We start from the raw sequence: 27,502 nt of genomic DNA on the forward strand, positions 1-27,502 counted from the left end.
ACAAATGTATTGAGTGAATTAGACATAGAAGAATTGTGGCAACAAAGTGACACATAAATTATCTTTTTAAAATCTATTCAATAACATTAAGTCCAGAAGGGAAATAGCAATGTGTTAACTTAACATGCTAGCACATTGTTAATTAAGTTAAGTTGATATAACTTATTTTATTCAGTAAATCAAATTCATTTTTGCATTCGGGTTCATCAACAGAGCCCGGGCCCCCCCCCGACTGACTCTCACCCCCATGTACATTCACTTGGTCACTTTCATTTGTCACTTTATGTTTAGCTGGTGCACTTTATCTTTATTTCTTCTTACTTACTAACTCATAGCTTTAGCGTACTAACCCACATTTTGACCAAGATTAGTAGTACATAACACTCAATTTCACCCAGTAATCAGTAAATATAAACCCATTTCAAATAAATATTCAGTAAATGTGAATTAATTTCTCTCAAATATTCAATAAATAAGTAAATTTCAATTTCAAATATCCAGTCAATATAATTTTAATTTGGTTTTACTAAATATCTCATGTAGATTTTTTTTTTAAATCTATATTACTCCAAGCTCTAGTAATTGAATTGTACTCAATTTCTATTATTTGTCACTTTGTTGCCACAATTTATTTAACGATTGGTCACATTTTTGTGTACAAATAAGGAAACAAATGATAATAAACACACTGCGTAAGATTGGAAACTACGATCCCATTCTGCTTATTTTGATCAGCAGCAAACCAGTGAGCATTGGTACACAAATAAAACAAGTGAATACACCATATATTCGTATTTTCTTCATAAATTACATGGCATGTAAAATAACCCTTTTCATTCAATTATTTTTTGACATTGCAAAGAATGTTTTTTTTTTACACGTCATTTAGCAAAATAGTGTTTGAATTACTCCAGCTACACTTGAAATGGTGATGTGCAGTTTCCAGCTGTAGGCGGCAGCGTAACATCTGGTCTACCGGAAACAGAAACCGCGAAGAAGAAGAAGAAGAAGAAAAAGAAGAAGAAGGAGGAGGAGAAAAGGCGACGACCAACCGTTGTGCACCGCAGTTAACACAAAGCCGCCAACGTCCAAGTCCGCCTAAGGCTGCCTTGCGCACTTAGCATAACACTCGGTAGTAGTTTGGCTTTTTATTATTTGACTTTCTTTTTTTAAAGCATCTCGTTGGCTCTTTGGAGCTCGAGTATCCCGCTAGCAACGTTAGCTGGAATACTCGCTAGCTAGCGTTAGCAAAGAAACTAGCGATAACGGCTGGCACGTTTATCGCCATTTTGCGCATTTCAACGGCACAGGAGCAAGGTAATCCCAGCGGATCTGCACTGGATAACACCGAGCGAACACCAGCGTGATCGCACGTGTTAACACGCGTGCAACGTGTGTGTGTGTGTGTGTGTGTGTGTTTGCAGGTGTTGTATCGCTCAGCATGGCGGAGGCAGACCGACCGGGAAAGCTCTTCATCGGTGGACTGAACACCGAGACCACCGAGAAGGCCCTTGAGCAGTATTTCAGCAAATACGGCAGGATTGTTGAAGGTGCGATCGGAGAGACTTTTTTTTTTGTATGTTGCATTTTATATTCCACTCGTAACTTGTATATATTAAATTGTATTTCGGTTTACGTAATTATTCAAAAGGCACGAATGTTTTTGGAGATAGTCACTTTTAATAGATTATCAAACGCCTGTTGTCTGGCGATAATTTTAAAAGCGAAAGGATATTATAAGATTTCTTTTCAACTTTAGCTCCCGTCGATTGGATAATTGACTGGTATTCAAATTTATATAACAAACAAATCACTAAACATCCAGTCCCCACTTTCTCTTTACTTTTCGTGCAGCCTAACTTGAGCTGTCTTTTTTTAAATATTTTTTTTTAGGTTTTGTTTTTAGCCTAAAATAAGAATCAAGTGATCACATTAAACAAATGTGAGATTTTGTGAAAATATAGGAGAGTAGACCCGTACAGATCGTTTTGGTCTTTTTAGGAGAATAAAGTAAGTTCAGGCACGGTGCACAGTATCTCCTGACTCTATATTCCCTCATTCCAGTTATTTTGATGAAAGACCGTGAAACCAACAAATCGAGAGGCTTTGCCTTTGTTACTTTTGAAAGTCCTGCTGATGCAAAGGATGCTGCACGAGAGATGAATGGAAAGGTAAGATCAACCGTAAAGCCAGCCACAAAAAAAAGTTTACATTTATGATTAATATTTGAACTCTTCTTCTAGTCTCTTGATGGAAAGCCTATCAAAGTGGAGCAGGCAACAAAGCCTCAGTTTGAGACTGCCGGGAGACGAGGACCTCCATTAATGCACTCCCGCAGTCGTGGACCACCCAGAGGACCCCGTGGTTCCAGAGGAGGTCCAGGTGGCATGAGAGGCCCACCATCGAGAGGTGAATTCCCCAATGTGTTCAGTCAAATTTGTAAAATCGTAGACTGTGTGTTCATAGAATGAATGCAGTTTTACGTTTGACGTCGTTGTTGTCTTGTGTATTAATACTTTCTTGTCTGTGAAAAGACTACTATGATTCAGATCCAGAACCCTTCTTCAAAGGGATGTCATCCAGGGGTCCCCCTCCGTTGAAGCGAGGCCCTCCGGTTCGTAACGGAGGTCCCCCCCCGAAGAGGTCCGCCCCCTCTGGTCCCATGAGCAGAAGTACGTGTGCTGGCTGTGCAGAGTTCAACGTTTTTTTTTGCAAGTGCCCCAATTTGGTGATTAATGAGCCCGTTTTTTTTCTCTTGTATATTCTAGCCCCCATGTCGCGGGACAGAGATCCCTATGGTCCACCCCCTCCTCGCAGGGACTCGTTGTCAAGGAGAGATGATTATCCTTCACCAAGAGATGACCATTACAACTCCAAAGATAGGTGAGAGGTTTAGTTAGTTATACAGCGGTGGGACACTTCATACATTTGGGCTGAGACAAAAAGATATCTCCATAGTTTTATTAACCGTATGAAAATATGTAATGTAAATTCAATCATGTGATCCACATACATATTTTACGCTGCTTGAATCCCAATCTGTTCACACTGTCTGGCCTTATTTGAAGACTAATCCAATATTTGTTTCAATTCAGTGAAACAGAATTGATCCACATGGTTGAGGAAAAAATTCCTAGAACTGATGTGGTTATTTGTTTTACAGCTACTCCAGTCGGGATTATAATTCCAGAGATTCGAGGGACTATGGACCTCCCCAAAGAGATTATTCATACAGAGAATACTCCAATTCAAGTTCCCGTGATGACTATGGCTCAATGTCGAGGGGATACAGGTATGGGTTTATACAACAGGTTAAAAACTTGGATTGACCTACCTGTTCCTTCAATAACGCTCGTTCCTATCATGTAGTGACCGGGATGGTTATGGTGGAGGCCGGGAACCTAGAAGCTACGTGGACCGATCAAGCGGTGGCTCTTACAGAGACTCCTATGACGGTTACGGTAAGATATGAATGCATTAGTGCAATGACGACATATCCACGTAGGCACAAGGAAAGAGCTGCACGAATAACCAACCAATTCATACCATTGAGTGCCGCAATATCCAGTCACAAGAAGCTGCAGATGTACTTCTTCTCAGAGGGAACAGCATTTCAGACATCCTCGTAAAGCTTTTTTCATTCCCAGCCGCACCCGTGAGCTGCAGTTGCGTGATTTTTCGCCATTACGAATGTATGGCCATTGGCATCTCAACTGAGAAACAAAATTGCATCCAAAAGCGGTGTCCACATATAACAGTCCATGTTGCTGCTGCATGGGGCAACACCCCCCCCCCCCAAAAAAAACCCAACAACAAAACAGGCAACAACTCGCTTGAATATTTAATGACCACACAAAGTCCTTGGAAATGTCCGCTGTGTATGTGTTTCCTAGCAAAGCCCTCCCTCAAGGAGTAACGTTCAAAAAAACCAAGATGACTCGGAAAACCTCCTCCTCCTCCTTCCCTGCAATTCTAACACTTGGAGCTCTAAAAGGAAAACTGGCTTCTCAAATCAATGGCATGCTGAAATGGGGAAACGCGGCCCGTTTATTCCCAGTGCTTGGATGTGTATTTCTGCCCGTGTCGACTAAATATCCATGTTGAACGTAAGGCCGATAACATGATGGGACGTTTAAACGTGTCGTCCGCGTACATTGCCAGCACGTTAATTCCATTGGCGAAAAACAGAATGAGCACTTCACGGTGCAAGAAAATGTATAAATTGAACCGTGCCAATTACCTGACCCATTGACCCTGCAGGTAACTCTCGCAGCGCCCCTCCTTCACGGGGCCCCCCACCATCCTATGGTGGGAGTGGTGGAAGCAGTCGTTACGATGACTATGGCAGCAGCTCCCGGGATGGCTATGGCAGTCGTGACAGTTACCCCAGCAGTCGGAGCGACCCATACCCACCTAGCCGTGGCGAGCGAATGGGCAGGCAGGAGAGGGGCCCGGCTCCCCCTGTCGAGAGAGGCTACCCTCCTCGCGATTCGTACAGCGGCTCAAGTCGCGGAGGGCCGCGTGGCGGGCGCGGCGGCAATCGGCCCGATAGAGGGATGGCTCGCAGCAGATACTGAACTGGACTTTGGGGAAAACACGATGAAGCAAACCCTCTCGTCTCGGTGCACGGCTAACGAGTGTTGTGGAAGAGATCTGACCACCAGACAAGTTAGCCATGTCTAAATCTGTGGAAAGTTAAGCTTAGCTCTGACCTGTATCCTGACTTCTCCAGTTTTTTTTTTTATGTGTAAAGGTAATTTTTTTATTTTTTTTTAAGTATTACTCTTGGTCGTGTAACCGTACAGTTACCAAGTGAGTGTTAGTTTTTGTAAATTCAGTGCTGTTGGAATCTGCAATGCCCTTTCAGTCTGGCTTTCCTACTCTAATAAAGCTTTTAGTTGTACCTTGACCACTGCCCCATCGATTTTCAAAAGAGGACCAAAGGCCGAGACTTGAATGTAAAGTTGCAACATGACCTTATTTACATTGCTCTCTGCAGAGCATAGGTGAGTCTCTGCCCACCTATTCAAAGTTCGGTGACTTTAGTTCCTACCTGACACAAATGTGCCACCGACTGGACGCTACTGTTTTCAAGGGTTAGGCAAATGTTACTGTCGAAATGTTCCAATGTAGTTTCCTTGGAAAAGGATCCGTCACCCTAGAGCCACTCGATGGCATGCAACGACAAAACCAAAGGCAACAGCAACAACCAAATGCAGCTCGACTGGTAGTCAACAGCTGGTAAGCAAAGCAAACCTCTTTGTTTCTCATCTGTAAATGAGTTTCTCTTTGTCCTGTGTTGCGATCTCCCCACAAAGAGCGGTACTCAAGACAACCGACGCCTTGGACGACCGAAACAAAGGTCACCTGAATATACTTTTTCCATTAGTCTGTTTCACCAGCTAACATTGTCAAAAGTGCAGCAACAGCCCAAGAAGTTTTGTCCCGTTTCAGCAATGAAAGTTTAACCACCATTTTGCCTGCTGTGCCCTCACAATGACCCTTTTTAACCAACCGTGGAGCTCAGTAAGATTGTCGACAGTGCATTTTAAACTCCTTAGAGGGAGATGACCCGAGTATTCATAAGGACCCTCTGTGAAAATGTAAAGCTGTTTTTTTTAATTTTTTTTTTTTAAATTCTTTAAAAGCCATTTTCTCAGTACCTTTTCCCACGAGCATGTGAATCGAAACAACGGAGACTTCTGGATGAACAACGACGTCCTAACTCGCAAACTGGAATCAATCGCAGAAGCAAATTCAGTCGGACAAAGGCCACAAAAATAATTGCCAGATGTTTTATGAATACATGATTAAGAGAAGGGCCACGTGTTAATTGTATGTTCTCGTTGCAGGATGAGTACCCACCCTTCCAAGGCAACTGCCCTTGCAACTTAACCGAATTCTCTCCTCGATGTTGGACCAATTAGACCTCAGTGCACCTGTCTGGGTAGGTCTACCAGACTAATGGGTGTACAAATTAAGATGTTTTTGCAAGAGTTGATTTTTATAGAAATTGATTAATTTTATTTGTATTATGTCTTTCAGTAGCCAGAAACGCGTTTCTGTCGAGAGCGCTGGTGGAATCGGGGCTTCAAGTGAGGACTGCGTGTTGACAGTGGGACGGACACAAGACCAGGATTTGATCAAATGAAAGTGTTTCATGGTGTTTTTAATAAAGCCTATAAAGAACCTTTGGTCCACTGTTTTATCTCATTCTGACGCTAGATTGCAAATGACCACTAAACTGCTTCCGTATTCACTTTTTAAAACTGGGCTCATGTATTTGGAGTATCTGTCATGTATGTGTGTATATATACATATTTTATTTGTATTTATACCTGTTTCTGTAGCTATATTAGAGCCTGCATCAATACTGGGTTTCACTATTGATTAAATATCGAGACCACAGGGTTTCCTCCTATAAATATCACAATGCAACACAGGTGGTGCCTTCAGCATGACCCAATTTGCCTCATGATCAATATTTTGAACTAGATTTTAATATGGCATATACACGTATATATATATATATAGGAGACTCGTTTCAACACTAACGTGTGTGGGCAGACTATCCGTTATGTAACATAAATATTAGAGGAAGTGTCCTCTGCAAACACGTGCGTCTCTGCAGAGGAAAAACCCGTCTCCCGTCTTATTGTGGAGGTGCCGATTTGCCAGTAGGGGTGATCATCAGTTTTACGTGTAGAAACAGCCTCGTCCTTCCCCCCACCGCCTCTTTTTTTTTTTTTACTTCTAGCAGAAGTGCGGATGTGAGTTGCACATTAAAACGGAACAGGCCGCCAGTTGTTGTTTTTGTGTTGTTGGTTTGAGCGATGCGCGCTTAGGCGATGCTCGTCGTGTGGAGCTATGAATCCAGAGGAGCAGACGGTGACGTGGTTGATATCGCTCGGAGTGCTCAGCTCGCCCAAAAAGAACGTAGCGGATCCGGAGGAGTTTCTGAAAACCTCGCTGAAGGATGGGGTCGTCTTGTGCAAGCTCGCGGAACGGCTCATACCTGGCTTCACTCCCAAGGTGAGGCGCTGGGCTTTGGGTCACTTCTTTTTTTAAAAAAGTCAAACAAATGCCAAATGGTCGACGGCTCTCTGACGAGAGGGAAGGGAGGGGTTTGATGGAAACGATACCGTGAAGAACTTCTCCCCCCCCCCCGTGTAGGCCTTTAGGTTTTTTTTTTTGCAGCTCACTGTACACTGTCGTAAAGTTTTAACCGACACGCTCGGCAAGGAGCACTGCGTATCGAAGTAAAACAAACCCGTTGTGAGTAGTTTTTTTTAGGTGTGCCTTCCTGTGAAGCGAGCGCAATGTTCCGCATTCTTGCCGCGAGCGACTCTGTGTGAACACCCACCAAAACGGGACATAGTTGGTCGGAAGAGCGCGTGAGACATTGGGGCGGGGGGGGGGGGGACCACGTTGGAGAAGTCGAGCGGACGGGGGGGGTTAATCTCGACACCGTTTCTAGCCAACTTTTTGTTTTGTTTTTTTGGGGCGTGTTACTCTCCCCGTAACGACATGCTTTTGCTCATTGAGATGACAAAGTTGATAACGACAAATAACAGTTGCGAAGACGGTTCGTCACTTCCTCCTTGGCGGCTCTTACTGTGGAAACCTCCCCCTTTGGGGAAAAAAAGAAGCTTCAAGACGTCTGAAATAGAATAAAACCGGAAGTAGTGTATTCTCTTTTTATTTGGTAAACTGCCCTTCCTATCGCGGGTCTCTGTTTGACGGGCCATGCTCTCCGTAGTTTACATGCCAGCAGTGAACCTCCACATTTCGCAGTCCGAGCCCCCAACACGATCGGTTGAAAAAACCTTTATTTTGAAGGTTTTAAAAAGCAAAGCGGATGCTTGAATCCTGTTACCTTGACGACTCTGCGTGGTTAATGGTTATGCATATGCGCGAAGGAGACGTAGAGAGACTCCAGTTATTTACTTTTTCCGTGCGACTGAAATGACAGCGACGTAGCCGTCGGATACGTGCGTGTGTAATGCGTGGTTTGTGACTATATATTCATTGCGTGCGCGTGTGTGTGTGTGTGTGTGTGTTCAGTACTGCCAGGACCCGAGAGCTGAAGCCGACTGCATTACCAATATCAAGGAGTTTTTAAAAGGATGCTCTTCTTTGAAAGTGGAGGTAAGTAGTTTTTATTCTTCATGAGCTGCTCTCCCTCCCTCTCATTCATCATCATTTCTTTACTTGACCCCCCTGAGCCCACTGCGGTTCAGTGTGGCCTTTATCAGGCTTGTGTTGTGATCTGCTCACTCCTGCTCTGCCCAGTTGGCTTCTAATGGCCGCAACTTATCAAGACAGTGTTTACCACCTTTTTGATGTGCTTTTCTTCCTGCAATGATATTGCTTTTATTTTATTTAAATCCTCTGCGCCTACAGTGCAGGGCTTTGTTGCTAAAACGATGTTCAAACCATTCCCAGATGTTGGGAGTTTTCCCTGTCTCTGTCCCAGGCTGTTTTTGTTTTTTTTCTTTCCACACTGGACAGTAATTTCAGCTTTATAAATAATCCTCTCTGGTCTTGAGTCACATCAGTAGGTTTCTTTAAACAGCTAACTGAGTCAACGAGCTTGGCTCACTGCGAGAGTGGTTCTGTAGTCCTGCCCAGCTGGCTTGTTATGTCGGGGAGGTTCCCTTTGCTTTTATCCACAAACACTGCCACAGCCCATAATTAAACTTTCAGTGGCCCGCCAGTAGGTTTTTTTTTTTTTCTTCTTTTACCTCTATCCAATTTTGTCCCATTTATGTCAGGGGACGTCTGTGGTGCCCCAGCAAGCTCTACCCGTCCTTTGGTCAGCGATGGGATCGTGGTTTGAGAACTTTTCCCCTCTTTTTTTAATTTAAATTTTTGAATCAGCCATAGCAAATGGAGGCTGCTTGTCCTGTGACTGCTCAAAGAGAGCAGTCATAGTGCTTTCACTTCTGCCTGGAGATGCAGAAAGAGGAAGCGCCAAATTACCGCCGAAGGCCCCAGACTATTTTTGCAGCATTATGAACTGCATGCGATTATTTATTTGTTTAGAGTTTACAGACCGCTACGGTATTCCGTTGAAACTACTGCTGCTGATAATGGTGGAGATGTCAATACTGGCAACGGTTGTGACTGATCCATATTGTGATGCAAGACCTACATGCTCCATTTTGTATTGTCAATGCAAATTAGTTTTCCCCCAATATTTTCTAAAAATCATTGAGCATAATGTTATGCTTGAGCTTTTTTGTTGAAGTGATGAGTAAACCCAGGTTGTCATGGTGACCCCAAGGCTGACTGTAATGGTCACGTTTGCTTTTACTCGAGATGAAGTTCTACATAACCCATTGCCAAGGCCGCACCACGCAACCTCTATATTTAAGATGTTTTATTTAAAATAGGAAACCGTATCCGCTCCAGGAAAGAAGATAGCTGTACGACGCCGAGTGAGCTGGCCGACTGTTTGTGTGTCTGTGCGAGCATCATTGTGTGTGTGCGCGCGCGCAAGTGCACACCAAATTGCAAATGAGACTGGCGCTGTGCGTTTTATTACAAGGCACTAAGTCACAAAATATACGTCACATGTCACTTTTTATCTGGGTCTCATTAGAAGCTTATTCAAATCCACGTGTGTTTGAACATGTGTGTGTAGCCCTCTATTGTTTCTGCTGTCTCTGTGTCCACTTAGTGAGCCCCGCGGCTCAGAGCTGTGCTATCGCTTCTAATTTGGACTTTCTCTTCTTCCGCATCTGATGGATTCTGGCTTGTATGGTACGAAGCTTTTTTTTTCTTCTTTTTCATCTGATGCAATCTTCTCTGTTCCTTTTCCATCCAGGGGTTTGAACCAGAGTGGCTATACACTGGCGAAAACTTTGGCAAGGTCCTGACCACATTGATGGCTGTCAACTTTGCCACACAGGGTAAGAGTTTTGTAGTCTTCCCTCCACTCTCCCTCCCCACACACATTGAGGGATTTATTTCATAAAAATGTGTCCTCTTTGAAAGGGAAGCATACAAATAGAAGTGACTAATAGCAATTGTTGTAAAGTTACGCTATATTGATGTGTGAAAATAATGTACCAGTCAACGGTTTGGTACATCATCAAAAGTATATTACGCTCCCTTCCCTGGTCGCTTGTTGCAAATATCCCAATTAACAACAGTGCATGTATCCACATATTAACAGGTGGGTTATTGTTTCCACATGTATGTGCTGTGAGGGTTTCACAGACTTCTTCCATGCAGCCATTCATGATTGTGTGTGTGTTACTCGTGGGCAGCTGGCATGGCAGTGTGTGTTTGTGTCACGCTGAGCTCCATAGTTACTCGTGTGCATCCATATCCTCATCGGTCCGTTCGTTTTCACATTTGGATGGTGCAAAGGACATTGTGTAGTACATCACAGACACACACAAGCGCAACACACACTTTTTAGGAGCATATGGTTTGCACAGTGCAGCACCCCCCTCGGCTACCTAGCCTAGCTTCTAAAGTCCTTGTGTGGGGGCACCGGAGAGGTCACACCAGCCTCTTGTTTCCAGCTCACAGCAGCATTGGAATTATTTAGTCAGCGTTTCTGGATCAATCTGCCACCTCCGGGTGCCTCATCAATAACCCTAATCTTTCAGGCTATTTGAGAGCATGTGTTTGTGACATTGCTGTTTGTCAACAGTGTAACGTGATACTGTCTGAATGTAGATTATATTCACATTTGTTTCATTTATTAGTCTATAAATGTCGCAACATTTTGAAGGGGGGGGATGTCTTCTAGTTTAATTGACCTAACTCAGATATTTAATTTACAATGACGCACAACAGATCAAGCTAATCCTCTCTCCCATATGCTTTGACCCAATTTATCGGTTAATGTTTCAACAGCTGACAGCTGATGTTATCGTCCTTTGTTGATATGTTACGCTCGCTGTGACTTTGTTAATGCACGATGAGGGGGGAGGACGGGTGCCGCTATGTGAGACGTGGACCAGAAGCCTCCATCAGTCCTCTCGCTCCGCTTGTAGGCCGATACAATCAAACCTACGGGCCCTCCGTTAGAGTAGTGTTTGCTTCAGCCAAATGCTTTTGAACAGAGCATATCCGCGCAGCGGAGCTGACAGAAGGGCTTGTTATGCTTCTCGGCGGGTGTCGGGAGTCGCATGCAGGATCCGACGGGAGCCCAACCTGCAGTGCATGTGCTCCGTCCCTTCTGCCCTCAGTATCGCTTTTTATCGCATCAGTAATCCCTCCCTTACCTCTCAGCATATGGACCACAGTGGGGGCATCTCCAGCTCTGTCCATGCGTTACATCTGCTGATGAATTGGGAGTACACAACGTGTTACCACGGCACCTTTTACTGCCTGGAAAATGAGTGTGCGTGGAAGAATTCATATTCGGTCTGAATAAGATGTTATCAAAGCTAATGGAGGACTGTTTATCATTATTTTTTCTTCTGGGATTTGCACAAAGATTAGACAGCGGACCCGGCTTGCATTCGATTGGGTCGTCCCTTCCGTGAATGTGCTCCTGCTTGTCGGCGTGTGTCACTTTCCCCGTGAGTACTGGGGAGAAAATTGATGGCTGTGTCAGTGCACCTCAAGGACTGCACTTCCGCTGCGGGACGAATGGCTGCTGCTGACCATAAATCACTAACTCCGCTGCAGAGGCCCAGTGATGACATGAGGGGAATGCAAACCAGTGACAGAAATATAGATTATTTTTCACTACACTTAAGGTGAGGGACAGGTTTTGAGGAAATTCTGAATTTACCTCCTGAACCAACATGCGGACAGCATGAGCGACCACCAAGACACACTTTGTATTATAATCTAAAACCTTGCATTTCTCTAAAGGCTGCTTTATCTTCTCATGTAGCCGTGTGCCATATTTGGTTAAATCGGACGACTCGATCAGGCGCTGTAAATGTGTAGCGCGTGTGTTTTCTACCCCGCGGCTGTGCAGAGCAATGGACCATATCATCAGGATGTCAAAACCCAAAGTATGTTCCCATTCATCAACCGTGTTGATGACGATGGTGATAGGCCAGAGAGCCACGCGTTCAGCCGTCCTCGTAATGGAACTAAAGTATTTTCATATTTCCTCTGTGTGTGTGTGTGTGTGTGTGTGTGTGTGTGTGTGTGTGTGTGTGTGTGTGTGTGTGTGTATGTGTGTGCATACATAGAATGTGCTCCTGAGAGATGTTCCCAGCCTGCCGCTCACTCTCCTCGCCAGTCGACATCTTCTCACACGCTCTCCTCCGCCAAATCCAAAGGCTCTCTGCGTAGACGATCCAAATCGGTACGGAAGCTTTTTGTATTTTCGGTTTTTCTCTCCTCACTCGTTGTCCACCCCGTGTGCAATGGCAGAGAGGTTTTCTGCTGATGCATGTTTTTTTTTGTTTTTTTTCCTCCCCTCTCCTGTGACAGGAGATGTCAGAGAACGGTGGAGGCGGGCAGCTGCTGGTGAAGGCTCGCTTCAACTTCAAGCAAAACAACGAGGACGAGCTGTCATTCAACAAAGGCGACTTGATCCATGTGATGCGGCAGGAGGACGGCGGATGGTGGGAGGGGGCAATCGGCGGCAAGACGGGCTGGTTCCCCAGCAACTACGTCCGGGAGATCAAACCCTGCGGTGAGTTTTAGGGGTCCTGAGTACGCCGCTGCTTTACGTTTCAAAGGGAGTTTATTGTGTAAACATTTTGTGCGATATTTGGGCAGTATTGGTCAAACTCCTTGTGAGCTTTTTAGAATTGTTACGCTAATAATGACAATTTACGTAACTGTTTAAAAAGTTAAAATGATGACATTCAAACGGGATCTCAGACCTTTTGACTTCTCTCCCCTACAGAGAAGCCAACGTCTCCTAAAGGCACTCAGCTGACCAAAAACTACTACAGTGTGGTGAGTCACATTTATGTAAAAACATCAATGCTCATTGTGTAACTTCACTTACACACAACAAAAATGAGCTTTTATTTGGATGTTAATAATGGGTAAAGCAGGAATTCATCAAATTGAAGGTAGAGTGATCTAGAGATCACTAGTTTTACCTGAAACAACTCCATGTGATGCTTTTGCAGGTGGTGCACGACATCCTGGAACATGAGCGGGAGTTTGTCAAAGAATTGCAGGCAGTGCTCAATAGTTATCTACGACCCCTGCAAGCCAGCGACAAGTAAGAGCAACGAAAACACCTGCAAAATGCACGACAATGTGTTATTCTATATAACACATATGTTTGATAAATGAGTCTTGAATTGACTGATTCACTGTGTGTGTGTGTGTGTGTGTGTGTGTTCAGGCTGAGCAGTGCAGACAGCGTCGCCCTCGGTGGAAACCTGGAGGAGATACTCACCTTCCAGCAGGGACTGTGTGTGGCTTTGGAGGACTGTACCAAGTAAGTCACGCTGGACATGTTTTTTTTGTACATAACCAAACGCTTTTAGGTGATGATTCAGGTATTCATTCATGTTTTGTAGTAGGTTGCTGCACTGCACACGTACTATACAATGCAAGTGTTTTGCAAAGCATATCGTACATGATTACATTTTTGGAATCGCCTCCTCCCTCCCAGACATTTTCTCTCATTTATATCATCATGGCTCAGGAACCACCCTGCAAAGATTACATTTGGAATAGGTAATCCATCATAGTCCACATGCAGCCCAATATTTATACTGTTGCTGTTTGCAATCATTGATTTGCTGCATCCATGCACTGGTTGGAAAACTCTCGAAGGCTTCTGGGGAAAAAAGAAAAGAAAGATGAATAAAAATAGGTTCATACATTTAGCAATGCTAATTATGCAATGCTTTGGGAAATGGCCGGTAGCTGTGTGACGTATTCTGGGAATATATTTTAGCTCAATGCTTAGCAAGCGCCATCAAATTCAGTTTAAGAAATCTTATCATACTATAGTTTAGTGTAAATCTTTTGAATGTCACGTTCGCCCTAAATAATGGAAGCTTTTCAGTTTAAAAAAAATGTATGTCATTGCTGCAAATCCTTCTGCTATCTCCATATTTCTCCTTTGTCTTTCCCCAACCTTTTTCCTTCGGTCTCTGCAGAGTCCCAGAAGGCCAGCAGCGAGTGGCGGGCTGCTATTTAAACCTCATGTGTCAGATCAAGAATCTGTACATGGCTTACTGTTCCAGCCATCCTTCAGCTGTTTGTATCCTCACGGACCACAGGTCAGTCATACCACCCCCTCCCCCCCCTCCCCCCAACAAAGACAAGTCTGAGTCCTAATCATGAAGATATTTAGAGAATGTGCATGACTATTGCAAATGCACATACGAGCTGTGTTAGGTTATTCCCACTGGGCTGATCTTGATTGACTTAAATGTGACACATGGTGGTAGACTCACCATGCTCATGAAGGTAACAACTGTGTAGTGGTAAATGTTTTTCCAAAAGAGAAACTATATCTTTCTCCCTATGGTATAAACCAAAGTCTTCTTTTACCTCCTCCCGCCCCTGAAGTGTTTTCAAATGCAACCATCTGAGAAGGAACGATCACTCTTTGGTTTGTTCAGAACTCAGACATTCAGCCTGTAATGCGTAGAGGTGTCACTGGCGAGAAAGGTTGGACACCATTAACATCGGCAACATAAATGGCCTCCTACATATTTAACAAGAGGAGACATAGTTGTAACTTCCGACCACCAGGTGTCAGGCTTCCCATGTGTAAATGATCAGGTGACTCCACTCAGTCTGAGCAGTTACTCCGAGTGCTGAAGTGTTCTTTCAACCCGGCTACTTTGTAAAGTGCATCGTTCTCAGCGCTATTAAACCGTTTTCCATGGATCAGACTCGCTGGGAAATAGCAAAACAAAGTTAAGCAGGAATGTGGTCGCGTAGAAGTGGCTCGTGAGATTCTACACAGTGAGCTGCAGAGCGAGTTGAGTTGCACACAGGAAGTAAACTGTTGACAGGATACATTTTCATTGTGGTTATGTTGATTGGGCATGCAAGGCGCTCTTTCACAGTAAGCACATTTGCATTCCGGTTGCAGGAGCCGTTTTTATTTGCGTGACATTGACATTTACTCGATGTGTTGCTACAGAACACCGTGGGATTGAAGTGTTGGCTGGTAGCAACACGTGAATGGTGGTGTTCAAAGCACATTTTCCGAATTGCAGTGAACAGAGTATGACATGAGAAAGGGTGCAAAAAAACATGACCTAATTCGTGCTTTCATTTTAATGCTAGTAGTCGTCTGTGGTCCGTCCTCGCATGCAACAACCGGTGTGATCGGCCGAGTGGTTTTGTTTTTGTGTTCCTTACAGCCATGATCAATAAATATGAACAGTAATGAATACTAAATCTAAATCTTTCTTATTTAATGGATTCACTGTATAGAAATCTGAAGAACTTTTGAGGATGCAGCAAATCTGTAATCTATATAGGGTTTCTTTTTTAAAGGATTTTTACTCCGTATTTGGGTAGTTCATTGTGTTGAGTGGGTGTGCCTATGGAAATATCCACCCCCCCCCCCTCTTTTGGGTGCATATAATGTATTTTCAACCCACACAGCATGATGTTAATAATTTACTCTTTTGCAGTATAGCATATCAATCTTTTTATGTCTTTTGACTAGACAATTTTTCAGTGTGAAAAATATATAAATCTCATTTCTACTGTGTGTAACATACTGTAACTCACAGATATATCTAGTGAAAATTCAAAACCTTACATTGAAATGAATACATATGTTTTTTTTTTCAATGTTCTGTCAACATCATGAATCTGCATCTTTTTGAACGGTCCTTGGAGACACGACCTGTAACGGTATAAGTTGCTTCCCTGTAACCAGTAGTTCATCCCCTTCAACTAATCGTTGTTTTTTGTGTGTAACAGTGAGGAACTCGACAAGTTCATGGAGAGTCAAGGGGCCAGTTCTCCAGGGATCCTGACCCTGACCACCAGTCTCAGCAAGCCCTTCATGAGGCTCGACAAATACCCCACGCTGATGCAGGAGCTGGAGAGACATGTGGAGGTACAGGGAATAAACACCTAATGTCTAAATATGAACCGAAATGAGAGGCAATTAAATGTATTTCTTCAATAGAGGAAGAGAAATTGGAAATTCTGTTGTGTTTATTTAACCGGTTTGTATATAGTTTAATATTTTGTAGATTTGATTTTGTTTCTCATGATTAAAACCCGCATCTGTTTCAACCTCTTGATATATATGTAAATACACAGTATGTGTCTTAACATGTAGAGTTAGGCCGCTATGTTCATTGACGGGATGTTGTTGTTGTTGTTGTTTTTCCACAGGAAGCCCACCCAGACTATGTGGACATTGTAAAGGCTTCAGCAGCCTTTAGGAGCCTAGTGGTAAGTCTGGAAATGTCCAAGGGAGCTCTGCATGCTTGATAGGGTTGGGTATCGTTTGAATTTGAGCGATTCCGATTCCGATTTCGATTCCTGGTTTCGATTCCGGTTCCCAGCGATTCTCGATTCCGATTCTTTTAAGAGACAGGGTCAAAAAAGTTTAAGTTTAAGATATTTTAAATGAGCTAGCTAACCAAGGGTCTTTCTGAAGGAAATAGTCTGACCTTCTCCAATGTTAATTCTATGAACTTTTTATTAACTTTACTATGAATTTCTAACAGGGCTGTTTTCAACTACAATATAAATATCAAACTATGAACTTGAATATTGTATAAACATTATAAATTATGAATATATTTTAACAGGGGTACACTTTCCTCCAGAGAGCTTTATTTTTGAAACCTCACAAAAACACATTTACTCGTGAGTGTATGATACTGCAGGTACTTAAACGTTACCTTGCTCCCACTGATGGACGAACCCTTGGAATCAGAGGAAGAGGCAGCGCGTCAAACACGGGGCACACGGAGGGGGGGGCGCGCGCAACTCTCCCAACCCCAAATCAGGGACACTTTCGCTGACGGGGGGCTGCTGGCGGTCGACGCGGGGAGTGCTAGTACAATCTTTTTTTTTCTTTGCAGCGCCAGCCTCACTGGTCACTTTAACAGAGGACCGCTCCGCTCACGCCACCCGGCACCCGGCACTGGTCCGATGCGTCACAAATTCACAACAACCGGGAGTTTTTTGCCGAGTTTTCGGTTTGTTTCGAGAAGTGTAACCACACTTTGAAACGCCGACGCACGCTATACATGTTCGATCGCGCTGTTACGCCAACACGCCGGTGGACGCTTCTTCGTTGGTGTTCAGCGGTTTCTATTTCCGGTCGGCGCCGGCGGACTGAGAATCGAAACTAGGAATCGAATTTTAAACTTTTGAACGATACCGGGTAAATCGCAAAGCTAGTTCCGATTCCAATCGATTCTCGATACCCAACCCTAATGCTTGAGCCATCCTCCAATATGTCTTTGTTCATCCCAGGGATTGAGCTTGTAAAGTAGAGAACAGGGCCGTGTTCAATAGGTTGTATTGGGTTTTTTTGTCCATTTATTCTTGCCGACAAAATTCAAGACACTGTTCTGGATCAGGGGACAAAAGTCGGCTCAGGCAGGCAGTTTTGAGTTTTTGTTTTTTTGCGTCATCGTGCAAACATTTCAGAATTTACGTTTCAGCATTTCAAATCATCCGATTTGAAATGCTCTGATGGCCATCATGCATAAGAATGCATAAGAAAGTGCAGACTTCAGAGGTCATTTCAGAAAGCGGGCATTCCTCTCCGCAGTTACACAAAAGCGGATTCACAAAAGCAGATTCACAGCCCTTTTTCAGCCCATCGCGATATATCTGACTTTTGGATTAACACTGGCTTTAAGTAAAATCACTGTTTACTCTGCAATGTTAATTAACTGACCATATCACTAAAATGAAATCCGCCTACTGTTGGGGTTACTTGTTTGTATTTGTATAGGGTTTTTTTTACGATGTCACCTGGTTAACACACAAATTGTTGACACCGGTGTAACGCAGCGTAACCCTGGAGGAACAAAGAAGCGTTGATGATGGTGCCGTTCCTGCAGTGGGTGCGACCTGAAATGCCACCTAACTTTTTAAGAGGAGTTGGATTAGAAACGAGTAACCACACCTCACCCGAGTGAACATCACAGCGTGTGAGACGCCGTTTCCTCGGTATAACTCTTGAGTTCCCAGTAAACATAGGCGAAGTGTCTCGCTGCATCACCCAATACCAACTGTTGAAATTTGCCGGTCTTCACTTTTCTTTGCGTTTTCATGTGGTTAGTCGGGCAGGGGCTTGTGAAATGCTAGTTACACATCTGCTAACCAAATCGAGAACTTTTTTTTTTTTTTTTTTTTCAACGTGCAGCGGAAAGTGACATGTCATTTCTCCTGTTCGAGGGGGGAGAGCCCCTGCCCTGCACCTGAAAATGTGCTACTCTATTTTGCAGGTGACTCAATGAACTTATGAAAGAGGCACAAAGTCATTTTTTTAGTAAACTTTTCCAGTTTCTGATACCCTATCCATACAAAAATCCCTGCTCATTACTCGGTTTCTAAAGCACCTTTTGGTTTGAGTGTGTCACATATTTGGTATTGTGTTAATAGAAAAGATCTCACCAAAGCTGTTTCCAGATCAGCTTTTATCAGTTATTTCCAATTCTCTCCCATGAGCTCCTCCTATATATGATCATTTTCAAATCTTGTGTCTTTTTTGAATGACATGAAATATGTGCGTTTGTGTCCAGACGCAGTGCCAGGAGCTGCGGAAGCGCAAGAACCTAGAGCTGCAGATTTTGTCGGAGCCGGTGCGCGGCTGGGAGGGAGACAGCATGAAGAGCCTGGGTCACGTGGCCTACATGTCCCAGGTCCACGTAAAAAATGGGTCCAGTGAGGTGAGAAATGAATGAATGAATGAAGGAAGACAGCGGGTTGATTTAGAATGGCCTGGGTTGCATTCCCTCAGAGGGAGATTGAAGGAGAGGTGAAGCAGGATGTACTGCAAAGCACAACAATTGCTCTCACATGCACAGAGAAGAACTTGAGATTCTTAATCCATCTTTAATGGACTTTGGATTTCTTGTCAATCAAGGAGCATTTAAGGAATTCTACTGGGTACTTCTCCTGTTCCCCCTTTGGCAGGGGTATTCAACTAAAATGAGAAGAGGTCATGTTAGAGAAAATTTCTAGAAGCAAGGGTCCCGAATGATCATAATGTGACTACTTAGTGTGATTAAATAGAGGGAGAGAGTTGTCTCAACATTTGCATGTAATCACTACACAACTAACAAATCAAATGAATAAAATAAAAAAAAAAACTTTGGAAATATGTCACGTAACACTTTTTTGGTAGGTGGGAGAATTAGGCTCTAGTTTTTCCTGCCAGGATTTTAAACCTGGGCCTGAATGCATCAGGATCGTTCTCAGTGCGCCTCATAATGGTGTTTCAATGGATTCTAAGGAGATGAGACACTAGTGGGAAGTATTAACAGAAACCAGTCCGTCCATTTTGGATTCAATGCTCTACTTTCGCTGTTCATTCTTCTCTTTTTCGAGAGCGCCATTTGTTCCTCATTTTTCTCACCCGTACCTTTCTCTTTCTCTCGCTTTTTCCGTCTCACTCGTCTTCTTCTCAACTTTCTGGTTCCGGGCCGCGGTCCGCCAGTTAGTGACCTCTGCCCTATGGCATGCACTTATTGTAAGTCGTGTAAAAGCGTCAGATAAACGACATGTAATGTAATATTCTAGTAGTTGGATATGCATTTGTCATAATTTCACTGGGAAAATCTTTTTCTAGCCAACGGACATATATATGGCAGCCCAGTTATTATTTAAAAACTAAATGAATCTTTTAACGCGCAATAATCTGATTCCCAATGAACCGTGTCTGCAAAACGACGCCCCGCTTTTATGGTAATAACAGCCCCTCATGTGTCAAAGCAGAAGCCCATGTAGGGGCTTATTGAAAAACCATCTCTTTCTCATGTGGTTTCTGTGCAGGGTCACCTTTTGAGTTGGTGGTTGGAAGAAAGATATTTGTATTCATTTTTTTTTGTTCTTTCTTTTTAATCACTGCCAACTTCTTTCCAACCACAATACCACCCGCCTTTGCAGCCCCTCCTATATTTCATCTACATAGCAAACCAAAACAACAGCCTTGCCAAACCAGTTCCTACAGCTCATCTAAATCATGCCTGGCGTCAGCACTAATGATGGTTTCCCATCAGCCCGTTTAGAATGAGCGACAATAACCGAGACTCAACTGCAGCCACCTTCCTTTGACGGATTGCATAAACTAACCGAGCCATTTCTGTGTTGTTTTTGTTTTTGTTTGCAGGAAAAAGAGGAGCGTTATGTAATGCTTTTTCCTCATGTGTTAGTCATGCTGTCCGCCAGTCCCCGGATGAGTGGCTTTATTTATCAGGTGAGCAGCATGTTATAATCTATGTCTCCTACATCGTCTTGAGTTAAAGTTTTTTTTCTGCACATTCTAGTCTATCGTATCTTTTTTTCATCTCCCTTTGCTTGTCCCATTCAGGGTAAACTGCCACTGACAGGCACTACAGTAACACGACACGCAGAGGACACAGAGAATGGACACTATGCCTTGGACATTACAGGTTTGCATCTGAAGCTTTGGAAATTTAGGTCTCATCTTCCTCAAGTTAGGACTAAGCAGCAATTAGACTGTGTATTAGAACCTAAATAAAGAATCAAATCTAAGAGGAGGCATTAGGCCAATAAACAGTTGTGGGACCACTAACATTTTAAATGTAAACTAGTCCTACTCCCTGTCATGTTCATGCTGGTCGGCTGCACCCAGTTGAGAAAAGATCGGACCAAAGAACCTTCTGCTACCCTCACGTGTGAAGCATTTGACACGGAACACAAATAAAGCCAAAGTCTCAGGCACGAGGGTCTAGATTTAATGGGACCAAGGCAGTAGTAGCGCCCCCCCCCCCCCCCCCCCCCCCCCCCACACCGCCTTCTGTTCTTACATTTCACAATAAAAGCCCTAGACAAATCAAATTCATGGTTAAGTCTGAAGAAACGTATTGCTTTTCTTGTCTATAACTGTTGTCTCTTTGTTTGCGACATCTTTGTGTGAAGTTTGTCCTTTTTTTCAATATATAATACGTTTGTCCATTTTGTGTTCAATTGTGTGCGTTGCCATGTTGTGGGGGGGGGGGGGACATGTGAACTAGACTCAAACTTCTAAAAGACACCTGCATTTGACTGAACTGTCTTTTCTCGTTGTGGTCGTGGTATGTACACTTTACTTTTGTCACTAACGTCTGGCTTTTACTGAAAGTAGTGCGTTTCTGTACTGCAGGAAGCATCGTTGATCGTTTTACGGTGTTCTGCAGTAGTGCCCAGGAGTTACAAGAATGGTTAGAGCACCTTCAGCCCTTTAGCAAAGGAGGAAGCCCTGTAGGAACCAACTCAAAGGTTAGTACACACACGCACACAAACGGTAAACCGTCAAAACAATACCAAAAGTGAACCTTTCAGCATCCCGAGGTGTGAAAAGCATTGCTCATCTTTGGTCGCATGTTTAATTCCCACATACCTTCTTCGTCATCTTCCCTTGGATCGTCTCGCGCAGACGGCAGACGGCAAGCCGCTGAGCATGGTCGGCGCCCCCGCTCACATGTCCCACCTGGGCAGCCTCAGCGCCGTCAGCCGGGGCCCCCTGGAGCCGCCGAAGACCAGCAAGCCGTGGTCCCTCAGCTGTCTGCGGCCCGCGCCTCCCCTCAAACCCTCCGCGGCGCTGGGATACAAAGAGGTAGGAGGTCGCAGAGTCGCAAGCGCCACGCGCGCGTCTTTTGTAAGCGGCGACGCAGCGCGTTGTCGGTCAGAAATGTGATGTCCTCCTCCATTTTTCTTTATTTTATTCACACCATGACTTTCAACCAAACACCACCCCGAGAATCGCCATGACGACCTACAATCATAATCTATTGGACTGTTAGCTGCCTCTAATGTACTTTTGTACCTTTTTTTTAGTACCCACGGTCTCGCCAAAGCGCACATATGTTAAATAGTACTTTGCAATGTGTGGGCCTAGATATAACTGCAGTAAGTAGAAGGTGTTTAACACGTCATTAAACGTATTATATATATATAGATGAAACCTGACAGAGTGGTTATGAGATAAAGTCTCTGGCATTGAGTGTACCAGTGTCTCTCTCTGTTTGCGTGGACGGTCTAGCAATGTGTTGAGCACAGGAGACATAATCCTAGCCACTTCTGAAAAGCTCTAATCTAAAAATGGTTTGATTTTCTAACATTTAGTGTTAGAAAATCAAATAAACTACACACATTGACTCTTGGCCACTTTTGAGCTTGTAGCTATTTAGCCCTTTTTGCAAAGAATGCATGTATAGTCCTTTGAATGCCTAACTTTCTTTCTGCCAAACTCCACATATCTTTTTTTACTTTAAGTAATCAAACTATATTCTGCAATGACAAATAACAGGTGAATGGCAGAGGGGGGGGGGGGATACAAATGTTCACCATTAACTCTCTTTGCCACCCTACTCTCGTATTTTTTTCATGCACATTTCCCCTTCTCTCTTTCTCCATCCTGCCTTCTGTAGAGGATGTCTTATATCACGAAGGTAAGGTTAGATCACACTGTGTTTCTATCTGTGTGTGTGTGTGAGGATGCGTGGTTTGGGGTGTGGGTTGAGATGGGTTTTGGATGGAGTTTGCCTACGTGCGTGTTTGCCCCCGGGTAGCGCTGCCATGCACTTGCGCTGTTTGCTTCGCTCCTCTCTCGTTGTCATCTGTCTCTTTCCAGTTTTCTGTGGCCGTGTGTCTTTTTCCTTTCTCGTTACTTTAAGGGAGTCTAATTGTTCTGATGCCACAACTCTAGTCGCCTACTCATTTCTACCTGGGGTGCAAGTTACAGACGTGATCACAGTCTTTTCTGCCATTATTCAGCCCTGAGTTTGACTGCACATTTGAATAATCAGCACCCAGACTATACTGTTGTGTCTCTTTTTCAAGGGGAACTCTGACTTAATGGAGAATTCCAATATTTTATTTCCATGGCCTAAGTTTGAAAGGTGTTTGTTGTCTTAAATGTTTTTCCCAATCGACCATTTCTTTAAATCAAAGTAAACTTTCCAAATTTGGCCTGGTTTATTACTTCCTGTTTCTATTACACTTTAAAAGGATGAAGTCTGGCCAATGTTGATGGTTTCAACAGCAAATGAGATCTTTTAAAGGCCCAGTTTTATCCAGACAAACAAGCTTTGCCAATTAGCGCCACCTCTTGACAATAATAGAAAACATTATTTAGAGACTAAAATGAGCCCTCTCGAATATTATTACAAGACAGTTTGATGGAAAGTTATTCATGACAAAAAAAGAGCATCAGCTCAGCACCAAGTTGAGTTTCGTGACATATAGACCGTTCCGTCTTTTATATTTTCCTTGTTACGGTGTTTGTGAAAGATATCAGCTGACAGCAAATCAACCTGAAACCAAGAAAGTCAATTCCAATAAAATAGTTTATTCATGGCCTATGTAGCAGTGCCTGACCAAACCAAAACTAGTTTTCAAAATGTTTACGAATGTTTGAGTATGCTCCTCGTAGGGATATGGGTCCATGTTCCCGGAGAATCCCACTAAAAAAAGGTTCCATGCATATAAATGTGCTCGCTATTTTAAATGTGCTATTTTCCACTGAATTGCACCTCACTGTATCTTGGATATAATGAGAAGACCAAACCCAAAAAAGGGAAGAAAACGCTTTTTGTGCGCCTGCATTCATGCTAATCCCCGACACCCCTTCAAAGGTTGACGAGGTCAAAACTCAAAACTCACTTCTTGTGGGACTTTTGATTTCTGCAGAATTTTTTCCTGTCTCCACGCACCTTGTAAGTTATGCCAGAAACTCCCACTCCCCATTTTCATAGGTGATGCTGTCAATTATTCCTCTTGGTCCTTTATGGGGGACTTTTAGGAGTCAATGGTAGTTCTCCATAATTTACTACGACAGACAATTGCGCTTTATATTTTCCTATAGGGTTTCTGACGAAGCCTCTCAATTCCAACGAACAGCATGTGAACATGTGTCATGAGAACATGACGCTTGTGTGCCACGGTTCGCCACTCAAATCTCCTCCTCGTCACAACTCAGCTTTGAATGTGCGCAGGAGAGGAAACAGACATAGTGCTTGTTTTTTTTTTTTTCAAACCATCAACTCAACCTGAAAAAAAGAAAATAAAGTGTGTCATTCATGAAACGGCACCATTGTGGTTAGAAGAAATGTAGAACATCATGTAATTAACATGTCGACGTCCTTTCCCATGGCTCTTCAACACTGTGTGTCCCGCTCAACCATTTGATTTTCTCCCTCCGCAACAGTAGTATTATTGATATGTGGAAAAAATAAAACCGTTTTGTTTTACTTTTGGTGCTACGTTAGCCACAATAGCTCAGATGGACCACATGGCTGGGTTGGTCGCAGTCATCGCCGCGCGCTTGCTGCCTTGTTTGTTGAAGGACTTGTGTTTTTTTTAATGTTTGTTCACGAGGGATGCGCATCCCCCCCCACCGTGAGCTTGCATTCTGTTTGGTTTGGAACGTCCGCTTTGCACTGTGTGTATTAGAGCGAGAGGGAGAGAGAGAGAGAGCGATGTACTGACCTTTTATGCCGGACTCCTCCAGGACTCCAGCAAGAGCCCGCGGCCCATAAAGAAGTTCCTGCCAGGCAGCAGGAAGAAAGAACGGAAGCCCTCTGATGACGAAGTTCAAACGAGGAAAAGTATGACGTGTTTGATCTGAACAGTAAAATGCGAGATTGTCTGTTTGACACCACCTTAGCTGAAGGAAGGTAGCGCTCCATGATTTCCATCCCCTCTGGTTTGGACAGGCACGGCGGCGCTGGAGGAGGACGCCCAGATACTGAGGGTGATTGAGGCGTACTGCACGGGGGCCAGCCTGCATCAGACCACCGCAGGTGTGCGTCTATGTAAGAGACGGGTTTTTTTCTTTTAGTTTTCGATTGCACGCCTTTTTTAAGGTGCCGGTAGAGTCGTGAATCAAGCCGCCTCGTTGATTTGCGTTTGCAGCGGTGCGGAAAGAGTGCGTCCCTCAGGTGCTTCTGCCAGAGGAAGAGAAGATCATTGTGGAGGAGATGAAGAGCAACGGCCAGACAGTTATCGAGGAAAAGTAAGCACATTATTACTGTTGTGCAAATAGCTTTGTCATTATTTTCCCTATAATTAGATTCAGTAATGTGGCATTGATCTGACGCAGGCTGCACAGTATGACCTTGCGTTGAAAGGCAATATGACCTTGATGTCCAGATTGTGCATGATACGATGATATGTTTAAAAGGGGAGAAAATCTATATTTTCTAGCAATATTTATTTGTTCTTCTATTTCTTCCAGGAGCCTGGTTGATGCTGTGTATGCTCTGAAGGACGAGGTTCATGAACTGAAGAAGGTACGTGTGACTTTTGTTTAACTAATCAACTCAATTAGGGCCAACGCATTGTTTTCCTGGTTGAAATTCGACATCTGAATGTTGTCTAATTTTGTTCATAATTTTCTCCTAAATTCATACATGTATGTTATTGTGTCAGCAACATAGTTCTGCGTGTTACTTCTTCAGGTTACTAGTGCATTTGTTGAGGTTTGGGTCATTAAAGCCCAACTGCTTTTGGATTTTAATTCAAATCCGATGATAATGTAGGCAAATATATTTCTGTTATAATCTTGAAAGTACACGCCTCATTCCATCAAAATGTGTCTGGCTAAATAGTGACCGTATTTCTCTTTTTTTAAGGGAAACTAGTACATGACAAAAGCCAATTGTATCAACATTGCTTGAGATACAGATATAGTTCATCATTCAGTCTCTAGACTTTTTGCAAAGAAACATGCTCCTTTGCCACAGAAGGCAGCATTTAATGACCATTTATCTATTATTCACGTCTAGCTCATTAAATTCAAGTTCACTCAGACCAAATTGCTGTGTTCTGTTTTAGTTGGTCAAGTTTGAATGATGTTAGTTTACAGTAGCAGAAGGGCTAAAGACAACCTGTCAAAGACGGCCATTGTCTGCATGTTTCGCAGGAGAATAAGTGGATGAAGCAGTTTCTGGAGGAGGAGCAGAAGTCTCGCAAAGACCTGGAGAGAGTGGTTCGAAAACTGGCCAAGCAGAAGAATGATTTAGCTTGGGACGACAGCGGCCACTGAGCACGCCCACACTGCCGGCCTCATCGTGTGTGTGTGTGTGGGTACATTTATGTGCTTATGGAGGGTCAGGTGTGTGTGTGTGTGTGTGTGTGTGTGTGTGTGTGTGTGTCCGTCTAACGTAGCGTCTCCATATTTCAATCACACGCGGCAGAGTGGAACTCTCTTCCGTTTCAAGCGCTGCAGCTTGATTCTGACATTTTTTTTTTCCGGAGCGCGTCTCATCCGTCTTGCTGATCCCGCCTCACTAGATGAGAGCAAAGAAGATGCTTCTCCACAAAGCAGCTCAGCTGAACCCAGACTGCTGAAGTGGGACGCTTGGAACCGGCGGCCTCTGGTGCAAACGGCACCGCGAGACCAACGGGAGGTCTTTCGCTTCAGTGGAAATAGAAAAGGAGCACGAAGCCATCAAGTCCAATCAATGGGTGTTTTCTTGCTTACACTCCTGTTACCAAGGGGAGGGATTTTGTTGACATTTTTTTTTTTTTTTTGGTCACAAGGGTGCGATTTTCATTTTTGTATCATTCTAGACTTTCACATAACAGGTTTCCACAACCTTTTGTAGGCGTAGGCAATTCAAATACGTTGGCTCATCCTGTTGCATTCATTTGTTTCCAGAAGCCCTCGACTGTTTATTAAAAACTGCATGATTGTACAGTGTTTCTACAGGATAAATTCTGCATCAGAAATGTGATAATCAAGATATTCAGATATATTTATAAGTATATATATATAGTACAAAGCTACCAAGTCATGATAAAATACAAAAAAGACTTAACTATCATTTACATATATAATGACAAAGATGCCCCCACTATTCCTGACTGAAATATATTTTGAGTATGATTTTAGCCTATTAATTACGTAGCTTTTCTGTATTTTGAATTTTAAAAGAATATTCATTATTTATTGTTCACCCAAGAATTAAATTGTGGAGATAGCCGTATAGGTATGGTTGTGCTGCCTTTACATCTTTCTGGAATTGTATTACTATCTTACTGTGTAAATTCAGAAAAAAAAACACATCCTTGTTTTGTCCAAGGGGGAAAAAAAGACATTTATCATTGCACAGGAGAAAAAATGACTTTAATGAGTCTGACTTGAGATTTCAAAAAGTTGTTTTGCAGCCTCTGTGGCTTCCTAACAGGGTCCTGCAGAGCGCATCGACACAGAAAGTAAACCAAGAGATTAATTTGTGGGTTTAGAGTTGTGCTCAAATGTTCAAGTGCCTCCCGAAGGGTTTAAGACTAAATGCATGTTTGATATTGAAAGTGCCACAGATGGTTTGTTGTACTATTTCAACAAGATTGGGTTTGATTGGTGTATATATCGGGTCTGAAAAAACAACAACGGGGCTTTGCATGCTATTTAAGATGCAGCTTCTTTACACAG

The 27,502-nt window shown here is 43.4% G+C and overlaps 2 protein-coding genes across 10 annotated transcripts; both read left to right on the plus strand.

Annotated features, from left to right (window-relative positions):
* The first annotated feature begins 982 nt into the window (after positions 1-982).
* rbmx (RNA binding motif protein X-linked) lies at positions 983-6,190 on the plus strand. Of its 6 annotated transcripts, none has more exons than XM_062560556.1 (11): positions 983-1,317; positions 1,425-1,550; positions 2,065-2,171; positions 2,244-2,409; positions 2,535-2,672; positions 2,769-2,883; positions 3,164-3,292; positions 3,370-3,461; positions 4,261-5,241; positions 5,853-5,947; positions 6,046-6,190. In XM_062560556.1, exons 2-9 carry the CDS (start codon positions 1,442-1,444, stop codon positions 4,575-4,577), a joined length of 1,173 nt encoding a protein of 390 aa, XP_062416540.1. In that variant the 5' UTR covers positions 983-1,317; positions 1,425-1,441; the 3' UTR covers positions 4,578-5,241; positions 5,853-5,947; positions 6,046-6,190. The 6 variants fall into 6 exon arrangements, with proteins under 6 accessions (XP_062416540.1, XP_062416542.1, XP_037315634.2 ...); XM_062560558.1 differs by having other exon boundaries at positions 6,049-6,190; XM_037459737.2 differs by having other exon boundaries at positions 4,261-5,947.
* A 455-nt stretch (positions 6,191-6,645) lies between these two features.
* On the plus strand, positions 6,646-26,908 carry arhgef6 (Rac/Cdc42 guanine nucleotide exchange factor (GEF) 6). Of its 4 annotated transcripts, none has more exons than XM_037459733.2 (22): positions 6,646-7,032; positions 8,065-8,148; positions 9,830-9,914; positions 12,171-12,286; positions 12,415-12,619; positions 12,836-12,888; positions 13,068-13,162; positions 13,289-13,384; positions 14,055-14,177; positions 15,847-15,985; positions 16,270-16,329; positions 18,645-18,791; positions 20,234-20,320; positions 20,435-20,516; positions 21,230-21,345; positions 21,503-21,682; positions 22,497-22,517; positions 24,578-24,674; positions 24,783-24,881; positions 24,982-25,081; positions 25,304-25,358; positions 25,991-26,908. In XM_037459733.2, exons 1-22 carry the CDS (start codon positions 6,868-6,870, stop codon positions 26,111-26,113), a joined length of 2,328 nt encoding a protein of 775 aa, XP_037315630.2. In that variant the 5' UTR covers positions 6,646-6,867; the 3' UTR covers positions 26,114-26,908. The 4 variants fall into 4 exon arrangements, with proteins under 4 accessions (XP_037315630.2, XP_037315631.2, XP_037315632.2 ...); XM_037459735.2 differs by lacking the exon at positions 6,646-7,032 and adding an exon at positions 7,205-7,275; XM_037459734.2 differs by lacking the exon at positions 22,497-22,517.
* The last annotated feature ends 594 nt before the right edge of the window (positions 26,909-27,502 follow it).

The sequence above is a fragment of the Pungitius pungitius genome, chromosome 2, assembly GCF_949316345.1.
Source record: "Pungitius pungitius chromosome 2, fPunPun2.1, whole genome shotgun sequence".
Classification (NCBI taxonomy): Eukaryota; Metazoa; Chordata; class Actinopteri; order Perciformes; family Gasterosteidae; genus Pungitius; species Pungitius pungitius.

What these genes read in the sequence shown, in the direction of transcription:
- rbmx (XM_037459737.2), top strand. Translation starts at nt 1,442, where the DNA reads ATGGCGGAGGCAGACCGACCGGGAAAGCTCTTCATCGGTGGACTGAAC. An exon ending in GAGAGGCCCACCATCGAGAG is followed by an intron (nt 2,410 to 2,534) that starts GTGAATTCCCCA and finishes GTCTGTGAAAAG; the next exon opens with ACTACTATGATTCAGATCCA. An exon ending in AGACTCCTATGACGGTTACG is followed by an intron (nt 3,462 to 4,260) that starts GTAAGATATGAA and finishes TTGACCCTGCAG; the next exon opens with GTAACTCTCGCAGCGCCCCT.
- arhgef6 (XM_037459733.2), top strand. Translation starts at nt 6,868, where the DNA reads ATGAATCCAGAGGAGCAGACGGTGACGTGGTTGATATCGCTCGGAGTG. An exon ending in CAGACAGTTATCGAGGAAAA is followed by an intron (nt 25,082 to 25,303) that starts GTAAGCACATTA and finishes TATTTCTTCCAG; the next exon opens with GAGCCTGGTTGATGCTGTGT. An exon ending in AGGTTCATGAACTGAAGAAG is followed by an intron (nt 25,359 to 25,990) that starts GTACGTGTGACT and finishes CATGTTTCGCAG; the next exon opens with GAGAATAAGTGGATGAAGCA.